At 38.0% G+C, this 20574-nt stretch overlaps 1 protein-coding gene across 1 annotated transcript in view; it reads right to left on the bottom strand.

Annotated features, from left to right (window-relative positions):
- The window catches only part of GABRB1 (gamma-aminobutyric acid type A receptor subunit beta1), a 494464-nt gene extending 492291 nt beyond the window's left edge, over positions 1–2173 (bottom strand). Inside the window, exons 1-3 of the mRNA XM_051842511.2 lie at positions 1809–2173; positions 1563–1654; positions 1077–1144 (exon numbers count right to left, since the gene is read on the bottom strand). Coding sequence (XP_051698471.1) covers positions 1077–1144; positions 1563–1654; positions 1809–1888 — 240 coding nt within the window. The 5' untranslated portion in view covers positions 1889–2173. The remainder of the gene's footprint in view (positions 1–1076; positions 1145–1562; positions 1655–1808) is intronic.
- Between the last annotated feature and the right edge of the window lie 18401 nt (positions 2174–20574).

The raw sequence follows: 20574 nt of genomic DNA, 5'->3' as shown, positions 1-20574 counted from the left end.
ACAATTCAATAGTCTTTACAGTTATACAATGGTAAAATCCCAGAGGTTTTGGTCCTCTTCTTATTCAGAATGTCTAGATTTCTGCCGCTATAGTATTCCTTCGCCAATGGAATAAATACGGCATTTTGCTCACGTAGATCTAGCTGTTCTAGAAAAGCAACAGGCATTCCCCCCTGCCTTTCACAAAGCAACAGTTAGAAACTCTAATAACTGGAAAACTGCTACCCGCACTGGTTGGAACAGCCAGCAGAGAAAGTGGCAGCTATGATTTCAACCCATTTTGCAACAGCTCCGGATAAGAGGAAGGAAAAAAATAGAAGTAAAAGAATGTTGAGCCTTGTGCAAAGAAAGGATTGCACTGTGTACTGCGCCCTTGCCCTTCTCCACGCCAATCCCTTCATCATCACCTTTTTCCAAGAGGCGCAGGGGTCAAGAGTAAAGCGAAGCAAGGTAACTCGATCCATTTTGTTTCGACTTAAATTTGCAAGATGCAATAAGACAAAGTCGTCAACCTCCACAGGGAAAGAGATCAGCCTCCCCAGAGGCAGGCCTGGGGACTTCTATCAGCCAGCTTTTGTCTCAGCCTGTTGCTCGGGCCACACGGCGTGCTAGAGCCTGAAGGAAGGAGGGGCCCGCCGAACCCGGGGCGGTGCGCCCGGCGGCTGCTGGGAGCTGGCGGGCTGCAGGGGCTGCCTGGGCCGTCCGGGCGAGGACACGGCTGCAGACCCCCGGCCCGGCCGCCCAGCCGCCGGCAGGTGGTGCCCTCCTCATCCCAACACACAGGGAACCCCGGTGAAAGTAGCGCTCAGACTCCGCCCCAGCCTATCAGTCGGCGCAACAGTCACCCGTCCTTCCCAAAATAGAGCGGAGCACGTTTCCTCCGGAACGCCGCAGTAGCCCGTGTGTGTCCAAAACACAGACCGGGGGGCCGCTGGCAGTGCTCGCCCGAGTGGACAGCGCGCACGCAGCGGGACCCCCGGGGCCAGGAGCGAGGTGACCGCCAAGGAAACGCAGAGGACACGGGCACCGGTCCCTTTCGCATCTGCGTAAGCCGGGCCCATGGGGAGGCCACTCACCATGTTCACTTCGGAGACCATATCTATGCTGGCGACATCGATCCGCATCCCGACGTCCACGGGGGGCCCTGCCGGGAAGGCGGGACCACATTTAAGGGCACATTCCCGGAGTGGCAGCGGGCTGGGGAGGGGGCGAGGGGCTTCCCAACCCTTACTACGTCCCGAGCGGGCTCCCTCCCTACCCCCAAACCCCGGCGGGGGACAGCCTAGGAAAACAGGTGTGGGCACACGCGTGATGCAGTGACTATGCAGAGGGTGTGTCGGCCGGGGCAGGTCGGCTCAGCCCGGGGCTGGTCCACCTGAGCCCTGGAGTCCGGGCAGCGAGCGTGCGTGTGTGTGTGTGTGTGTGTGTGCGTGTGTGTGTGTCCAGGGCGTAGTGCAGGCTTATAAAATGACATGTTTTTTTTTTTTTTTTCCTCGCCTTTATCTTTGACATTCAATCACAACTAGGGATGGGTTACAGGTTGAAAAAACATGAAGCATTACCTCCAAAGTCCGGTCGCAAGCGAATGTCATATCCTTTGAGCAATCTGTCCACTGTCTCTTTCACGTATGACATGTTGCTGGGTTCATTGGCGCTGAGGGGAAGAAGTGGGGACTGCAGTCAGAACGAGCACAAACTGCGAGCAGACATAGAAAAGATACAGGCACACCTACCCCCCCAGAGAGCCAGAGACATGATCCAGCAGGCATGTGGAAAGAAAATAGAAAGATTCAACAACCGCAGCTCACCTGTGTGCACAACACACCATGGCAATCATCACAGGGAAAGAGAGAAGCCCCAGACTCTCTCGATTTTGTGCTGTCCACATTACTAACTCTGAGGGAAGAATGGTCTTTTCTGCGAAGATTCAAGGAATGCAACTTAGTCGGCGGCTGGGCAGTGATTCCCGAATGGACCTGCGCATGCGCGGAGAGTGCCCACTACCGAAAGACACCTTGTGCCTGGCAAACAGGATTCCTAGTGGAACAGGCAACAGATTTCACTCCCTTTGAAGTTCCTGTTTGGGGTGCTCCGCGTTCCCGGGGTCGTCGGAGACAACCCGCCAGTGCCAGGCTGGGGCCGGACGTGCAAGTGCATACACGCTTTTCTCTGCGCGTGGGAGGTTGCTGGGTTCGATTCCTTCCAGCCCTCACCCTGCGATTTTTTTTTTCATTCGGCTTTCAGGGATCTCCCTGGCTGAGGCAGCCTGTGACTGGCATCCTTCCTTGACAGTCACGGAGATCCGGAGTCTGGAGGCGCGGCGGTTCTTGGGGCGCCCAGGAGTGGCGAAGTGGAGGTGGGGATTCTGGGGAAGGGAGTGTAGAGTGAAAGCCCGAGAATGAGTGGGGAAAAGACCGAGGATACTCGGGTCCCTTGCAGAGGCGCCTTATGACCCTCGGGTTAGCGTGGGCGGGGGTGCAGGGGTGGACTTTCCCGCTCCCTCCCCCATTCTTCTTGTCTCCCTCCTCGGGGTCTCTCCCTGAATGAGAAGTGAGGCGAAGAGGGGACTAGCGACTCTACGCAGGCAATCCTTTTTCTAGGGACAGCAGACCTGAGTCCCCTTTTTCTTGTAAGTTCTCATAAGGAAAGCTTCTTTATTGAATTGCCAGCCTGTTAGCTTGGTGACCCGGAAAAGGATCCCTAAATGCCCAAAGGGTCTTCCCTCTGTTAGTCAATAAGTTGGGTTGCTGAGGGTGGGGAGCGTTGTTTGAATCAAATTACATTGAGTCAATGAAATGCAGCTGGACAAATGTCTCTGAGCACAAATGGAGGGAGACCCTGGGGTAGGCTTTTGCTCACCTGTTACATTGCATATATTAAGTCTGCACTGCATTCTAGGCATTCCGGAACTTAGAAGTGACTTGGAGTTCCTAATCTAGAGAAATTCACAGACAAATCAGAAAGACAGAAATGTAAGTGAATTCAATGACATTCTAGGTAGTTTAGAAAGTAGTTGGGGGGGGGGCGGGGGAGGAGGTTGTTAATTCCGCCAGGGAGAGGTAGAGATGATTTCCAGAGCAGAAGAAATTTGAAGGAGAAAGTTTTTTGCCAGAGCAGAGAGGGAAGAGCATTCCAGAAAGATGGAACAGCATGTGCCAAGTCCTAGAGGCTTGAAAGAACACAGTCAACTTAATAAAGAAGCCAGAAGTGAGTGGTCAGATTATACAGGGAAGGTGGATGATGAAGAAGCCACACTATCTCTCCCTCTCCTCTCTGTAACTCTGACTTTCAAATAAATAAATAAATCTTAACAAAAGGCAAGTTGTATATTCTGCAGTTAGGCTTCTGGAAACCACTAAACGTTTGTGTGAAGATAGGGTCAGATTTAACTTTTAGAACATTTTGGAAGTATAATTGCAAGAACCATTAGGATATATCACTTTCTGACTATGTCCTGGGCTTGTTAATATTATGTAGATTATCTCATTTAAACCGTAAGCCAAGCCGGCGCCGCGGCTCACTAGGCTAATCCTCCGCCTAGCGGCGCCGGCACACCGGGTTCTAGTCCAGGTTGGGGCGCCGGATTCTGTCCCGGTTGCCCCTCTTCCAGGCCAGCCCTCTGCTGTGGCCCGGGAGTGCAGTGGAGGATGGCCCAGGTGCTTGGGCCCTGCACCCCATGGGAGACCAGGAAAAGCACCTGGCTCCTGGCTCCTGCCATCGGATCAGCGCGTTGCGCCGGCCGCAGCGCGCCAGCCGCGGCGGCCATTGGAGGGTGAACCAACGGCAAAGGAAGACCTTTCTCTCTGTCTCTCTCTCTCACTGTCCACTCTGCCTGTCAAAAAAAAAAAATAAAAAATAAAAATAAAATAAAAATAAACCGTAAGCCAAAACAACTGTGACTTACACACACACAGACACACACACCACAAGACATCAATAGACAGAAGGGTCAGGAATTGTGGATGTTTGGAGGAGTTTAAAGGATTTTACACGCACTGACACGAGTGTATCTTGATCTACAAAAACATTGGTTTTATTTTCTCATGTGAGCCTTACAACAATCTTAAACACTGGATCAATTCTTCTGGGAAAGAATGCTAACTCTTAATTAGATTCTTTAATTTTCATAAATGGCGGTGAATACATTTCTTCTTAATTCTTATGAACCTACTTTAGTGGATGGAAGGGTGTATTTTTGTTTGCTTGCTTCAAGTCCCTGGTAACTTATAGAACCTCTCTATGCTGCACAACTTTTTGCAAAAGCCACTCTGTAGAAAATAGGATTGTGGAGGTTTACTTCATTCATTACTCAATTATTCCTCAAATCTTTAGTGAACATTTACCAGGCAGCAGGAACAGTACTAAGAGCTGATAATACAACAGGGAACAAGACAACTTACGCACCTTCTGCATGGAATTTGTCCATTGATACATCTATTAGAATTAGTAAACTGTCAGTCATGCTAGCCAAATTTAATTTGTAAGAGAGACATTCGGTTTGATGTTCGCGGTGCTTCTTCAGTTAACTTCTCTAGCTTTTACTGGGAATATGTGTTTTTCAGTATTTTATTAGCAGAATCTGCTCAACAGCCAAGATTTTATTCCTTAAGAAAATAAGCATACCAGGGGATTCCAATTCAATCCCATCGAGGTGGCATGTACCAATGCCATCTCACTGTTCCAGGTGATCAGTTTCAGTTCACAGTTGGTCATGGTGAAGGGACTGGGAGTCAAAGGGAGCACATAGACAAGTCTAGTACCTGCTAACGCTAACTGATGGAGTAAATAAAGGGGAGAGTGATCCAACATGGGAAGTGAGAATCTCAGCAGACTCATAGAATGGCAGATGTCCTAAATAGCACTCTGGCCTCAGAATCAGCCCTAAAGGCATTCGGAGCTGGCTGAAAAGCTCATGAGAGTATTTCAGGCATGGAAAGCCAAGACACTCTGGCAAAAGATCTCTGCGAGTGAGATCCCAGTGGAAAGAACAGGCCATCAAAGAAGGAGGTACCTTTCTCTGAAGGGAGGAGAGAACCTCCACTTTGACTATGAGCTTGTCTAAACAAGATAAGAATCGGAGAACTCAGAGGGCTTCCATAGCCTTGGAAACTCATGACTGGAGCATAGGGAGATTACTGATGCCATAGACAGGAGTGTCAATTGGTAAAGTCAACAACAGGAGTCACTGTGCACTTACTCCTCATGTAGGATCTCTATCCTTAATGTGCTGTACATTGAGATTTAATGCTATAACGAGTACTCAAACAATATATTTCACTTTGTGTTTCTATGGGGGTGCAAACTGTTGAAATCCTTACTTAATGCATACTAAACTGATCCTCTGTAAAAAAAAAAAAAAAAAAAAAAAAGAAATTATCAATTCCCAACTTGACTCTCACTGGGATTAAACATGACAATAGGTCTGCTCTGATTTCATCATCATTTTAAAAAATCATCTATTATTTTTCACTTTATGTTTCTGTGTGGGAGCAAACTGTTGAAATCCATACTTAATGTATACTAAGCTGATCTTCTGTATATTAAGATAATCGAAAATGAATCTTGATGTGAATGGAAGGGGAGGGGGAGTGGGAAAGGGGAGGGTTGTGGGTGGGAGGGACGGTATGGGGGGAAAGCCATTGTAATCCATAAGTCGTACTTTGGAAATTTATATTCATTAAATAAAAGTTTAAAAAAAAAATAAAAAAAAAAAGAAAAAAAAAAGAAAAAAAATAAAAAAAAAAAAGAAAATAAGGTGATCTGTGACTCTGTACTTGAATCCCTTTGCTTGGTTTGTCCTAGTCAGCTCAATCCCACTGAATTCTGCTTGGAAATTATGTCTCCCTCTTACATAGAGGGACACTACTAGAAGCCCTAAGATATTTAACGTTGCATTTGTTATTGGGATGCTGTTGATCATAGAGCCACCACATCACTCAATATCTTGTATATGAGGACAAGGAGAAAAAGCTTTGCACAGCTTAGTACCCTAGAAACTCCCTTATTTCCTGAGTAGTATCTTGTATCTTATGTCTATTAGAATTTTAAATTCATTATTTTTCCTATTGTCTTTTGCCACTGAGGATGTTACAGTCACATTTACAACTCAGCTTTAGGCATTGTGTAAGATGTTAATGATCTGAATCTCAGTGTAATACATTTCTCTCTAGAAATTTAAATTTAATTCTCTAAATTTAATTTTCCTTTTTACACTTTACTAATTTATAAACAGATATGTTGCACTGTGTGTTTAAAGATACATGCACACTTATCCATACATATATGAATGGATATACATATATGAAAGAGAATGTCTTAGAACTCAATATAAGTAACTAAATTTAATATAATATAAAGAACTAATTAAATAATCGAATGCTTAGCAACCAAATCCAGATGCATTTTGGAATATTTTTGTGGCTTAAAAAAGCCAACTTTCTTTCTCTGTGTAGGTACTTACTTCTTTCCCCATAACAATCCTTTTAATTAAGACTTGCCCTCTTTTAGACTCCACTCAATTTCCACTTTTTTTTTTTTATAAAATTGTCAGTGAAGGCCATTGGTAATTCCTACTTTGATTTTGTTCTGCTGATAACTCAGAGGCGAATCCTAAAAATTAGCAGCCAACTAGGATAGAAATACCTCAAATGTAAAAAACTTCACATACATTATTTGTATTATTATTATTTTTATTAATCAATAAAAATAAAAATTTATTCCATTACAATAACTACAAAAAACCCTAACATCTCTAGGAATAATCAAAAACAAATGATGTGCAAGATCAATGAAGAGGACATAAAATAAGACCCAGATATACACAAATTCACCATGTGTGTGACTAGGAAGAATCAACATTATAAAGACGTGAACTCCATCAAGTGAAGGCATATAATGATTTTGAATCAAAGTTCCTACATTTTAAATGAAAATTGAGAAACCAATCCTAAAATACAAATGCAAGAATGAAGGCTAGAAGGAAAATGAAAGCAAGAAAGATTGGCTGAAGAAAAAAAAGAAAAAAAAAAGCAGATATGAGGGTATGTATCTTTGTGATATCAACACTTAGTTTTGGATTATAAAAGCTGAAAAAATTTGTATTTGGTAGAGGATTTCTGTAGCAATAGGACAAAAATAATTCAAACAAATAAAGAGCTGCAAAATAGTCTTCTACTTTATGAAAAGTGAGAAAAGAAAAATCTGCATATATAAAATACATAAAACTTGTATAACTTAAATTACATAAATAAATAAGAAATAAAAAAGACAAGCTAAATACTGTGAAGTAGTTCATTATACATAAGGAAAATAAAATAGGTCTTTGTCTTATATGCACAAAGATGTATGACAGATGAATATATAATTTAAATACAGAAAAAAACTTCAAATTTTTAGAAAAACTTTATTGGAGAATATCTTTATTTTTTGTATAAGGAAAATTTTAGAAATGAACAAATTTATGAATGATAAATCAAGATTAGTAGAGATAACTACATTACAATGTAACCTTTAAGTCAAAAGCTCTATAATATAGTGAAAAGTCGATTTACACACAAAAACATTTTCAGTGCAGTTAATCATCAAAGATTTAATATCATAAATTTAAAAAAATTATTATTAGTTACTGTAATGGAATAACTTTTTATTTTTTATTGATTAGTGCTGTGAATAAGAATACAAATAATGTATGTGAAGTTTTGCATTCAAGGTATTTCTATCCTAGTTGGCTGCTAATTTTTAGGATTCTCCTCTTATCCTCTGAGTTATCAGCAGAACAAAATCAAAGTAGGAATTGCCAATGGCCTTCACTGACACTGTCTTGTAAGTAAATCAGAAAGAAAAAGACAAAGAACCCCTTCTAAATAAGAAATTATAAATTCAGGAAATGTAGTATCATTTCTAAACTCATAATTTATACAAATTTTAAGAAGGTCAAATATGGATGGGCTAGAGACTTTCAGGCATATAAATTGATCTCAATACTTGATAAAGCTCTTTGGAGATAAAAAGCTCATTAAATCAAATACAGGCATGACCCCTGAACCAGAATTTCCACCACTCTGAATATACTCTGAATATACCAGAGTTTCCACACTCTGAATACACACCACAGCAATGTACCTGTGGAGTCTAAGAATGTTCAATGTAGTGTTGTTTTCACTAGTGCAGAATTAGAAGCAGTTTTACCATAGTAAACCATATTTGGGTGTCCCCCAGGGGAGGGTGGTGGTGGTTTTATGAGCTATTGTGGAACCTTTAAGAGGTGGAGCATAGTGAGAAGTCTTTGTGTTACTGGAGGCCCTGCCCTCCACAGGCAATGATATCTTCCTCTGGTGACTTTTAAGTTCTTGCAAGAGAGAGTTGTTTTAAAAGGTGGAAACTTTGTACCTCTTCCCCTTTCTGTTATCTGGCTCAAGGAATGATTGAGCTCCTGCTACTGCAAGCCACCCTATGATGCAGCTGAGAGGGAATCCCCATGCCAGAACTGACTCAATGCACCTCCAAAACTGTGAGTTGAATAAACTTCCTTTTCTTTATAAGTGCTCTGGGTCAAGCATGCTGTTACAGTGGTGCAAAGCTGAATAACAAAAACTTAAGATTTTATTAATTAATAATAATATGAATATAATCAAATAGTAGAATACAATAGTCAAAATAATGGGTGAATGTTTGGTGCAGCTCATAAGACACGACTTGGGATGGGTGGCCCCCTATTGGAGTGCCTGGGTTCCAGTCCTAGCTCTGCTCCTAATTCCAGCTTCCTGCTAATTACACCTTGGGAGGCAGTAGGTGATGGTTCAACTGGTTGGGTCCCTGCCACCCCCATGGGAGACCTAGGTTGAATTCCCTGTTGCTAGGCATTTGGGGAGTAAACCAGAAGACAGGGTCTCTCTCTCTCTCTCTCTCTCTCTCTCTCTCTCTCTCTTATTCTCTCTTCCTCTCTCTCTCTCTCTACATATACACATCCCTCAAAGAAATTAATTAAAAATAATATATAGAAGCATCTGCATGCTATTATACAGATAAATTCCAAATAAAACTTTAAGCAAATACAAAAGAATTAGATGCAGAATGACCTAGGCAAAAGTTTAAAACATTGAGATGCAGAAACCAGTACATATATTATGTGCTTATACATATATGTACACATTAGAATTTAAGGTTCAACTGAGTCTATAATATTGTTTCAAAAATATCAAGAAAATTATCCAAGATGTGATAAGTGGGTATTCAGTATTCTACTCTCTATATATATCTTTAGGGATTATGAAAACTTGTTAATGCTAATAAGAAAGTCACAAACTGGTAAGATATATTTGCAATTATATTTTAAATATTTATACAAATCAGCAAAGACAAATATAAAATAAATGTGCAAATTATTGTGACAGTCATTTCACTGAAGAATTAGGTGGCCAATAAATATATTCAATATTGCCAACCTCAGTAGTAGTCAGATGAATACAATTTTTTTAAAAGTGAGACATGATTTGTATATTTTAGTTCGTTATTTTGAAAAGGTTTAGTTTCTAATATTGTGGCAAGTGCAGATAAATAAAATTGCATACACTATAGAGGAATTATAAATTGCCTCAATCTATCTCAAGGAGAACTGGTAATACTAGTAGTCATATAATATACTATTGTATGAATATATTAGCAGAATTTTAAAATATTAATTAATTCATTTAAGAGAGAACAAGAAAGAAACATAGATCTTTCATCGACTAGTCTACTCCCCAAATGTTCACGGTAGCTGGGGCTGGGCCAGACCAAAGCCAGCAGTGAGGAACACAATCCCAGTCTTCCCTGCAAGTGGCAAGGACCAAACTACTTTATTATGTGCTGCCTCCCAGGGTTCCCCCCACCCACTTGGGAGGCCTAAATGGAGTTCTAGATCTCAGTGTCAGCCTGGTCCACACCTGGCTATGCGGCCATTGGGAATGAAACAGCGGATGCAAGATTTCTCTCCTGTCTCTCTATCTAAGTCATTCTGTGCTTCTCAATGAATAAATAAATCTTTTTAAAAACTATGAATTTTGGCAAGGTAGCTATAACATCATTGCCTTTTAAGCTATTTACATATTCTTAGCTATGCTTTCACACTTCATTTTCTAAGTTAAAGCATTAATTTATTAAGAGTTAAAAATGTTGTGCTACTTCAATATTGCATTAACTATTCTAATTAATTAATGTAGCATTTTTATTCTGTGTTAATGGGAAGGTATCACTTCACTTTCTGCATATGAATTTATTCTCTAGGGACATATTATATTCTTAAGAAAAATATGTCTTGTATTTCAGATTATATTAATAGCCAGCTATTTGACATATTTTAGCTGCAAATATTAAAAATACCATTTTACTTTTTAATTTTTCAGATTTGCTGATTCACATATTATATTTTGAACATCTGATAATGAAACATTTCACTTAATTTAGCCAAGTACACTTTGACCTCTTTTTGTGTCTTAATTGTCATGCTCTAATTCTGTTATCTTAAAGAAATAAAAATCATCTTATTATTCTTCAATAGTATTGCTTCTCTGATATTTCTTCTTAAATATTATTTTCAATATCCCTATTATTTGAGAAATTGAAGTGTTATTAATGTTATTCTTTTCTTGTTTTAAGGAGGATTTTTCCCAAAGACATGATATGATTTCTTATTTTAAAATACATACTCTAACTGATTAATAAAGAGATTCTCAATGTCATGGCTTTTATTAAGTATATTAACTTGGTATTAATGATAATAGTTAATATGTGAATAGCCTTAATGTTTACCAATACCATTTTAAGTACTTGATATCTCTAGAGCTCATAATACCTTATTCAGGGATACTGTAATTAATTCCATTTTACAAACAAAGATACTGAGACATAGAAAGTTCAAGTAATTTATCCAAGGTCAAACAATTAAAACCTGAAAGAGACAGAATTCAAATTTTGGTAGTTTAATGATGGTCTGTACACTTTACTAACACATTATTAATTATGAAAACTGTCACTACTGTAAAAATATATAATTTTAACCTCTATTGAGACAATTAAACACTTTTTAGCAAATTCTATATAATTACATGCATTTAGGGTTTGTCCTAGATTGTGAGTGGTTTACATTTTTATAAGAAGCTGAAATTACATAAATAATTTTTCTTTAAGTGCAGCAAACCTATGTTCCCCAAGTGGAATCTGTAAAGGGTTAATCTGCAGTCTGAAAGTGTGTGTAGTGCTGTGACCTCTGACTGGACCCTGTGATGCTGTGGGCCAGGGGAAATCCTGGAGAATGGTAACAATTATCAGTTGGCTATTATTTTAGAATATCATTTAAAAAGTGTTGCCATTGATCAATGTAAAGAGATTTTACTGTTTTTTTTTATTGTTTCAAAGGAACTATTTATAGTTATCACCTTATCCTGTAGATTAATGATTTAATACCTGATATTGCCTGGAAAACAAAAGTATTATAGTCAGGTAAAATTCTAGTGAATACTTCTCTGTCTAAACAAAAACATCTCAGGCACCACTCATTTATTCAATCATTGCATGCATGTTTATATTCATATATGTATTTTACATAAATTATACAACAATAAAGACAAAAACTGTCAGGGCAAAGACATCCAAGCACCAATATGTCATGCAAAAATGTTAGAAATGTATAAAGTACATTTGGTCTTGCCTTGGAGTATCTGGGAAGACACATCAAAGGATCTAAAACTTTCTGCTAGATATTCGGGTTTGGGAAGAGTTCCAGAAGGTAGAAAGCACATAAGCATCAAGTTTTAAAGTGGAAGGCAGTGCATGGGACCCCAAATCCCCTTAAGCTGGGTAGTAAAAATAGCATGTTCAGTATTATAGAGATCATATGGATAGGCTTAATCGTTAAAGTAATCATTTAAATAGGATCATATAAATAGAACCAAGTGTTCAGTAATAATAATAGATGGAATTAGAAAGGAGTGAATGCTCCAACATGGGAAGCAGTCCATACAACAGACTCATAGAATAACAATTGCTTTAAGTAACGCTCTGATCTTGGAATCAGCCCTTAAGACTTTCCTGTGTGGCTGAAAAGCCTATGAGAGCATTTCAGGCATAGAAAGCCAAGACACTGTGGAAAAAAAATGTTCTACATGAAGTAGCTCTGTGGGTGAGACCCCAGTGGAAAGAAGTAGTCATCAAAGAAGGATATATTTTTCTCTGAAGGGAAGGAGAGAACTTCCACTTTACTTATATAGCCTTGTCAAAATACTGAAGGAGTTTGTGGTTTCAAAAGGCTTCCATAGCCAAGGAAGCTCATATCAAGAGCCTCAGGTGATCATTGACATCATACATAAGATTGTTAATTGTTAAGTAAACAACAAGAGTCACTGTGCACTAACTTCCCGTGCAGGACCTCTGTCCTCAAAGAGGTGTATGATGAGACTTATTGGGGAATTTGTTCTCAAAGAATTACTTCATTTTAGTGTATTAAGTGGAGGATATTCTTATGTTCTGTAAGTGATAATTAAGTCTAAGTACTCACAAAAGATACAAAAGATGTAACATTCTTGGATACTTCTTTGGAGATAATTAAGTACCAAAAAAAGTAAAAAAGCGAAATTACCTTTGAGATGCAGTGACTGTGAACATCTCTTGTCTAGACTGTTGAGGAACAGTCATTTTTGTTTGTTTGTTTGTTTGTTTTTTGTCTTTTGTCCTTCTTTTTCTTTGTCTTTCTCATACAAAGCATTGAACTCTTTACCTAGAATACAGTTAATCTTCTGTGTGTAAAGTTAAATGAAAATAAATCTTAGTTGCTGGAGACCAGCTCCATTCAGTCCAGGGGCCCCAACGTGTGAGAGGTGTCGATGCTCGAAGAAATGAAAAGACGCACTCACAGCAAGGCTGATGGCATGGCTCTGGCTCTCGAGCACCAGACTTTATTATTATATTATAAGTCACATAATGATTCTTTCTTCTCACAATAACAAGTCTGTTGTCCATTTTTTTTCTAACTACAATTTCTTTGATTTTCAAGGGTATATTCAGAGTATGGGTTATAATCACAGACAGGTGTGAGATAATGGACTGCCCACGAAAGTCAAGGCCTGGAGTGCTGTCGAGCTATGCAGAAATTGGCTACACAAGCTAGAGTATTACCTTCCTAATCTAATCTTTACTAGAAGTCCCAAGTTCAAAGTAGGCCCTTCTTAAAATGTAACCCCTCTTTGCAGTTCTTTCTGTAACTCTAATTTCTTTATTGTACTTATTTAAAGGTTCACTGAGATCTGTTCTACAGTTTTGATATCCTAACCATTGTTGTATTTGTAGCATATATTGAATTAAAGCTTTAATAACATTTGTCTTTATTTTAGTGGGAAGTGTATACCAGGGATCCTGTTGCCTTTTAATTCTTTTCCACAAACAGCTCAACCTTGCATAAAGCATTAACCCTTTCTTCTACACTAATATTCTGCTTGATTAAAATTCTACAAAGCAATGGACATTTTGGGGAAAATGAGACTAAGTGTTCTTCCCTAAAATTAGGAATACAGCAATCATTAGCCCCCAGGAAGCTCTGGCTTTCTTATGCAGAGTGTAGTTCCCAACAAATTTAAAACCACCAAGAGGACCACAGCTGTCCTTCCCATGCCTTGCTGAGACAGACCTTCTACTGTGATTTTGACAGCACGCCTAAGTTGCCTTGGCCTCACCACTTAGTAAAAATATAGACTGGGAACAGGAGAGAGAAGAGGAGGAGGGGTGGGAGTGAGGGTGGGAGAGCAGGTATGATGGGAGAAATTAATATGTTCCTAAAGTTGTATTTATGGAATGGAGGTAATGACATGAGATTAGGAAGGGAGTAAGATGAAAAGAAAATGTTCCAAGTTACAACCAAGCAAAAATCTGACTAGAAGAGAAAGTCAAGGATTTGGTTGATGTCTGAGTTTTTTGTTTTGCTATAAACACACACACACACACACACACACACACACACACACTATGTGACTTGTAATGGCAAGAAGTGTATTTGGTTCATAACTCTTTTGACTTGTAAGTCCTGCATAGTGTTGATGCCTGGGGAGGGCACCCCGGCTGCATCACTATCTAGTGAAAGGGAAGGTAAAGCAGAAATGTACAAAAAAGGCCAACTATGTGAAGTGGTCTTGTTTCATGGAAACTCTCTTCACTACAGCTAATCCAGTCCCACTAGATCTAACCCTAGGATGAGCATTACTCATTTCCAAGGTTGGTGTCCCCACTGTGCAAAACATTCCCCAGCAGTGTACATGAACTTTTGCTGCAGGGGAGAGGATGCAGAAAACTATACCCAAACCATAGCAGTTCGGATAAAAAAACTGTCTTTCTGCACATTTAAATATATATATCACCTATTACTGAATGGAAATAAAAAATCATTAAGACACAAAGTTCGGCCGGCGCCGCGGCTTAATAGGCTAATCCTCCACCTAGCGGTTCCGGCACACCGGGTTCTAGTCCCGGTCGGGGCGCCGGATTCTTTCCCGGTTGCCCCTCTTCCAGGCCAGCTCTCTGCTGTGGCCAGGGAGTGCAGTGGAGGATGGCCCAGGTGCTTGGGCCCTGCACCCCATGGGAGACCAGGATAAGCACCTGGCTCCTGCCATCTGATCAGCGCGGTACGCCGGCCGCAGCGCGCCAGCCGTGGCGGCCATTGGAGGGTGAACCAATGGCAAAGGAAAACCTTTCTCTCTGTCTCTCTCTCTCTCACTGTCCACTCTGCCTGTTAAAAAGAAAAAAAAAAAAGACACAAAGTTCATTTTATTGCCATTATAATAATTCCAGTTAATTTAAAAGAGAATTAAAAGAAAATTTGTGAAACCTAGACATTTGGACTAATTACTGAACTGATAAAATTATGCTGTAATTAATTAGTTACTTTCTGTGGAAAGAAATCAAAGTAATAAAACTACCCTCCCTCTGGGAGATAAGAGCTTCAGTCATTCAAGCTTTAAACACAAAAACATTTTCTTTAGAAATGTGTTACTCCTACCATACATTAATGCTGAATAAATATTGGGAAAAGGACTTGTGAGTCCTTTTATGATATGGACATATCATAGAAGATCAACAAAACTATAAGGAAAATCAATATCATAAACTAAAGGAAATAAATTCTAGGAACATAAAATTAAGACTACCTTATAATAGTAAAACTATTTTAAAGCAATAATAATACCATCAGAGAAATTACAATAAAAAAGACAAAATGTTAGGAGAAAACAAAAACTAACAAAAGCAGAACAACTGTGATTCTATGAGATTTAAATATAATTACAAATTTTAAAAGATAATTCACTAGATGGATTGGATGACATAATTAAATATTCCATTAGTGGACCTAGATATTAAATAGAATCAAGTAACTATCAAGATGCCAAAAAATAAAGAGGTATTTAAAAGGGATCTAGAAGTTCGAATAGGTGTTACATAAGAAGTGAAATAAAAAAAGAGGGGAAAGAAATAAGTGTAATGTCCCAGAAATGACAAAAGTTATTAGTTTTATGATTGAATAAGCTCATTAAATGTTAAACAACATTAATTAGTCATATTCTGGTGAAATTTGCGAGCATCTAGGATAAAGAAAAAAATCCAAAATATTTTGAGAAAAAGAAATACTATCTACTTAGAAAAGAGAAATAATTGTCATTCTTCTTATTAACAAATTTAGTGCCAGGAATTCTTATTAGCAAATTAGGACTAGAAATCAATAAAGCAGGGTTTCAAAAATTCTGTGCAAAAATTACTCAAAGTGATAATGCCATAATCCAACAAACCAGCGTTCAATTGTGTTGACACCAGAATTCATTTTTACAATAATAGAAATGAGAAAGAATTGCTTCAACAGATCCTTTCAATAAGAATTGCCTGAGGATTACTCTAGCAAAACAAAACATCAGCATAGGAGAAAGGAAATTAAGATACAAAATGAAGTGATAAGCAAATAAGTCATTAGAACAAATTGTTCTCCAATTTTTAAGTAAACTGCCTTTAAGTTTAAAGCAATTAGTAAGAAATTATTCTGAATCTGTAAGCAAGAGGTACGGAAGTTCAATATTATGAGTTAAATGAAAGGCTATGAAATTGACAAGATGAAATGAAAATAAACATTTTGAATAAACCATTCTTCTTATGTAGAAATTATTAATAAAAATAAAATGCATAGTTCACTGAAGGTTGCTACATGCCAGGCACTCTTTTGAAAGTCTTTTCCATATGCCATGCCATTTATACCTAATATCTGTAAACTCGGGTAATGTTGGATGTTTGTTTGTTTGCTTTTAGTTTTAAAGGAAAATTAAAAGAGAAAGCAAGAATCATGCAATGTGTAAGTGAAAAAGTCAAGATTTAAGACTACCAAGTCAAAATCAAAAGTCAACATTATTAACCAGCATGTTATAGAGTTTCTGATGGAGAAAAGACAGAATTATAGAGAGTGAGATATCCATATTTTTGATAAGCAGATTATGGAGAATTATCCCAGAAGATAGGCAGGAATTGAAATAGTAGTTGTGTAATAATATGGTTGGAACATTTGAGAGGTGACCACACAGGATGAAGAGCCAAAACTGCAGCCATGTCTGTAAATTGCTTTGAAAACCCTCCTTTGTAAACCTTTGTAAATTCATCAGAATTTCTGCTATTCCTAGTGTTTCACCATTTCCTGAGTTCCCACATAGCCAAGGATCATTACTGAGATTTCTTCAATTTTTACTGTCATTCATTCTTAGAATAAAACCACTAAATTGAAGCTTTATGAGGAAAAGAAACATTTCTACACTCATTAGTGTACACTCTTTACTTATAACTCCATCTTGAATAAAATAGATATGCAATAAATATTCATTGGGTGAAGAATAAATAAATGTACCACTGGTTTATGAATGTCTAATATGAGCTAGCCATGATTCTAAATGTTAAATTATTCAGCAGCGAACCCAGAAGATAAAAAATAAATCTTTGCCATCATTAAATTTATGTTTTAGTGGGGGAGGTGGGTCATAAGCAAGGCGAATATGCAAACTATAAATATTTTGGACAGAGATTGAGGAAAACAAAATTAACCAGGGAAGGCAAGGAGGAATCTGGAGAGGGCTATGTTTATTGAAACTAGACGAAGAAATCAGGGAAGACTTCAATGAAAAGATGACATTTGAGTAAAAAACTATAGATGGCAATGGATTGAGTCAGGTAGAAGTTCTGAAAAGCTTGATACAGAAGTGGGAATGTGTCTGGTATGTTTAAGGCTAGTGTGGCTAGAGCAGAGGCAGAGGCAGAAAAATTAACAGGAAATGAGTCATAGAGTTCAAGGATTTACTCTGAGTATGATAGAAAGCCACTGGAAGGATTTAATTCAGGGATAATGTGATCTGACTTGTCCTCTAAAAAAATCACTCCAGCTACTCTAGAGGACAATAGTAAAAGGTGATGAGGAGGAAATATGATGGTAGCAGTTGAGGTGATAAAAATAGTAAAACTCTAGATTTTTTTAGTTTTTATTTTAAACTCATACATAAAATTATAGTATTTCTGTAGTACCATGTGACATTTTAATAAATGTATACACAGTGTAATATTCAAATCAGAGTGAACACTAGCTCCTTAAGCTATCATCATTCCTTTATGACAAAAATGTTCAAAATCCTTCCTCTAGTTTTTAAAAAAAATATCCAGAACATTGTCTCTATCTATAGTCATCCTACTATGCACAAGAACATCGAAACTCTTCTCCCCTGTCTACCTCTAACTCAGTACCCACTAATCAGCCTTTCCTATCTCTCCCTCCTTCCTGTTTTTTCTGGTAACCATCATTCTTCTCAATTTCTATGAGTTCAAATTTTTAGATTCCACTTATGAGTGAGAACAGGAGCATTAGTTTTCCTGTGTGTGGCTTATTTCAATTAATAATTAGTTAATGATGACCTCCAATTCCATCCATATTGTCCCAAATGACAGGATTTCATCTTTTTATGTCTTGTGTGCATTGCTAGGTTTTCTTTATCCATTCATCAGTGGATGGCCACTTAGGTTGTTTCTATTTCTAAGCTATTATGGATAGTGCTGCTGTCAACATGGAAGTGCAGGCATCTCTTTGATGATCTGATTTCATTTCCTTTGGATATATACCTAGTAGTGGCATTTCTACATTATATGGTAGTTCTGTTTTTAATTTTTAATGGAACTTCCATAATGTTTTCTACAACTTCTGTACTAATTTATGTTGCCACCAACAGGGTACAAAGGTTCTCATTTCTCCACATCTTGGCCAGCACTTGTTATCTTTTATCTTTTGGATAATAGCCATTCAGACTAGAGTGAGGTGGGATCTCACTGTGGTTTTGATTTCCATTCCCTTGATGATTGCTGATGTTGAACATGTTCTTTGTTTATCTTGTAGTCATTTCATGACTTTTTTCAAAAAATGACTATTTTTGGTATTGTTGGACATTTTAAGAGATCTATAAATTCATGTATTTGAAAAGCAGAGTGACAGAGAGAGAAGGAGAAAAAGAGAGATGGGGAGAGAGAGACAGACTCAGACACCTGCTGTTTCACTCCCCAAAAGACTGCAACAGTTAGGCCTGGGTCCATGACATTTTTAATTGGCTTATTTATTTTTGTGCCATTGAGTAGTCTGAGTTATTTATCTATCCTGATTGTCGCATCCTTGTCAGATTTATAGTTTGCTAATATTTTCTCTGATTTATTTTGCTGATTGTTTTGGTATTCAGAAGCTTTTTTAGTGTATTGGTTTATGTTTGCTTTTGATTCCTATACTTTTTTAAAAAATATATTTATTTATATATTTGAAAGAGTTATAGAAAGAGAGAGGAGGGGGAAGAGAGAGAGAAAGCAAGAGGGAGGGGGAGAGACAGAGACAGAGAGAGAGAGAGAGAGAGAATATCTTCCATCAATTGGTTCACTCCCCAGATGGCAAAATGGCCTGGCTCAGATTCATTCGGGTCTCCTACATGGGTATCAGGTGCCCAGATATTTGGGCAATCCTCCACTGGTTTTTTCAGATCATTAGCAGGGAGCTGAATTGGAAGTGGAGCAACCAGGACATGAACCAGCACCCAGATGGGATATGGGAGTCGCAGGCAGTAGCTTTACCCACTAATCCACAACACTGTCCCAGCTCTATTGTTTATGGGGACTTCAATAATAATTACCAATTCCAATGTCTTGAAGAATTTCCTGTATTATTTTATTAGTTTCATTTCTTAAATTTAGTTTTGAAATTCACATTGAGGATTTCTTTTCTACATGGTGAGAGAGGGAGTATACTTTTTTCTTCTTCGTGTGAACATGAATTTTTTCCCAGCATCATTTATTTAAAGACTATCTTTTTTCCAATGTGTCTTTAGCATATTGGGGGAAGATGTATTGACTATGGATGTGTGAGCGTTCTCCTAATAACTCTATTCTCTTCCATTGGTCTTTGTGTCTGATTTTATTCCAATATTATACTGTTTTATTTACTATAGCTTGTAAGATATATTTGAAGTCAGGTTGTGTAATGCCTCCTGATTTGTTCTCTTTTTGTGCTCAAGACTGATTTGTCTATTTATTTTTTGTTTGTTTGTGGTTCCATACAAGTTTGAGAATTGTTTTTTCTGGGTCTGCGAATACTGTTTTGATATTTTGACAAGGATTATATTAAAGCTGTGTATTGTTAGCATTTTAGCAATATTGATCTTTTTAATTCATAAAATGGGATGTCTATTCATTTCTTTGTATCTTGATGTCTTTGTCAATGTTTTATACTTTCATTGGAGAGATATTTTACCTCTTTGTTAAATTTATTCACATATATGTTATGTTTTGTGGCTATTGGAAATGGAAATTCTTTCATGGTTTCCTTTTCAGATCATTTTTGATGTATAGTGATGATACACATTTTTGCCTGTTACTTTGCTCACTTGGTGTATTAGATATAGCAATTTCTAGAGTCTTTGGGATTTCCTATACATAAAATTATGTCACCTGCAAGTAGTAAAAATTTTACATCCTCCCTTCTAATTTATATTCCCTTCATTTATTTCTCTTTTCCAAAATTTATCTAGCTAAGACTTCCATTGCCCTGTTTAATGACATAGGTGGATATATATGAGGATCTTGTCTTGTTTCAGATGCTAGAGAGGACATGATCTTTCCCCCATTCAGTATAATGTTATCTGCTGGTTTGTTATACTTATTCAGAGTTTTTAGCATGAGAGATATTAAATCTTATCAAATGTCTTTTTTGCATCTATTGAGATGATATATATTTTTGTCTATCATTTTGTTGAGATGCATATTATGCTTTTTGGTTTGCATTATATTGAACCATCCTTGCATATAGTTAGAAGAATCCATACTCGATTATGGTGTTTTCATTCTACAGAATATTTCTAATGTACTGTTAAACTCTACTGAGCATTTTTGGATATTTGTTCCCCAGTGATTCATGTACCTTTCTTTTCATGTTGTGTCCTTGTTTGGTTTTAGTGTGAAGGTAATGCTGGCTTCAGAAAATGCATTTGGAAGGTTTCCTTCCTCTTCAAT

Source organism: Oryctolagus cuniculus, chromosome 2, assembly GCF_964237555.1.
Source record: "Oryctolagus cuniculus chromosome 2, mOryCun1.1, whole genome shotgun sequence".
In the NCBI taxonomy this organism is placed as follows: Eukaryota; Metazoa; Chordata; class Mammalia; order Lagomorpha; family Leporidae; genus Oryctolagus; species Oryctolagus cuniculus.
This window is presented reverse-complemented; position numbering and strand designations above follow the sequence as displayed.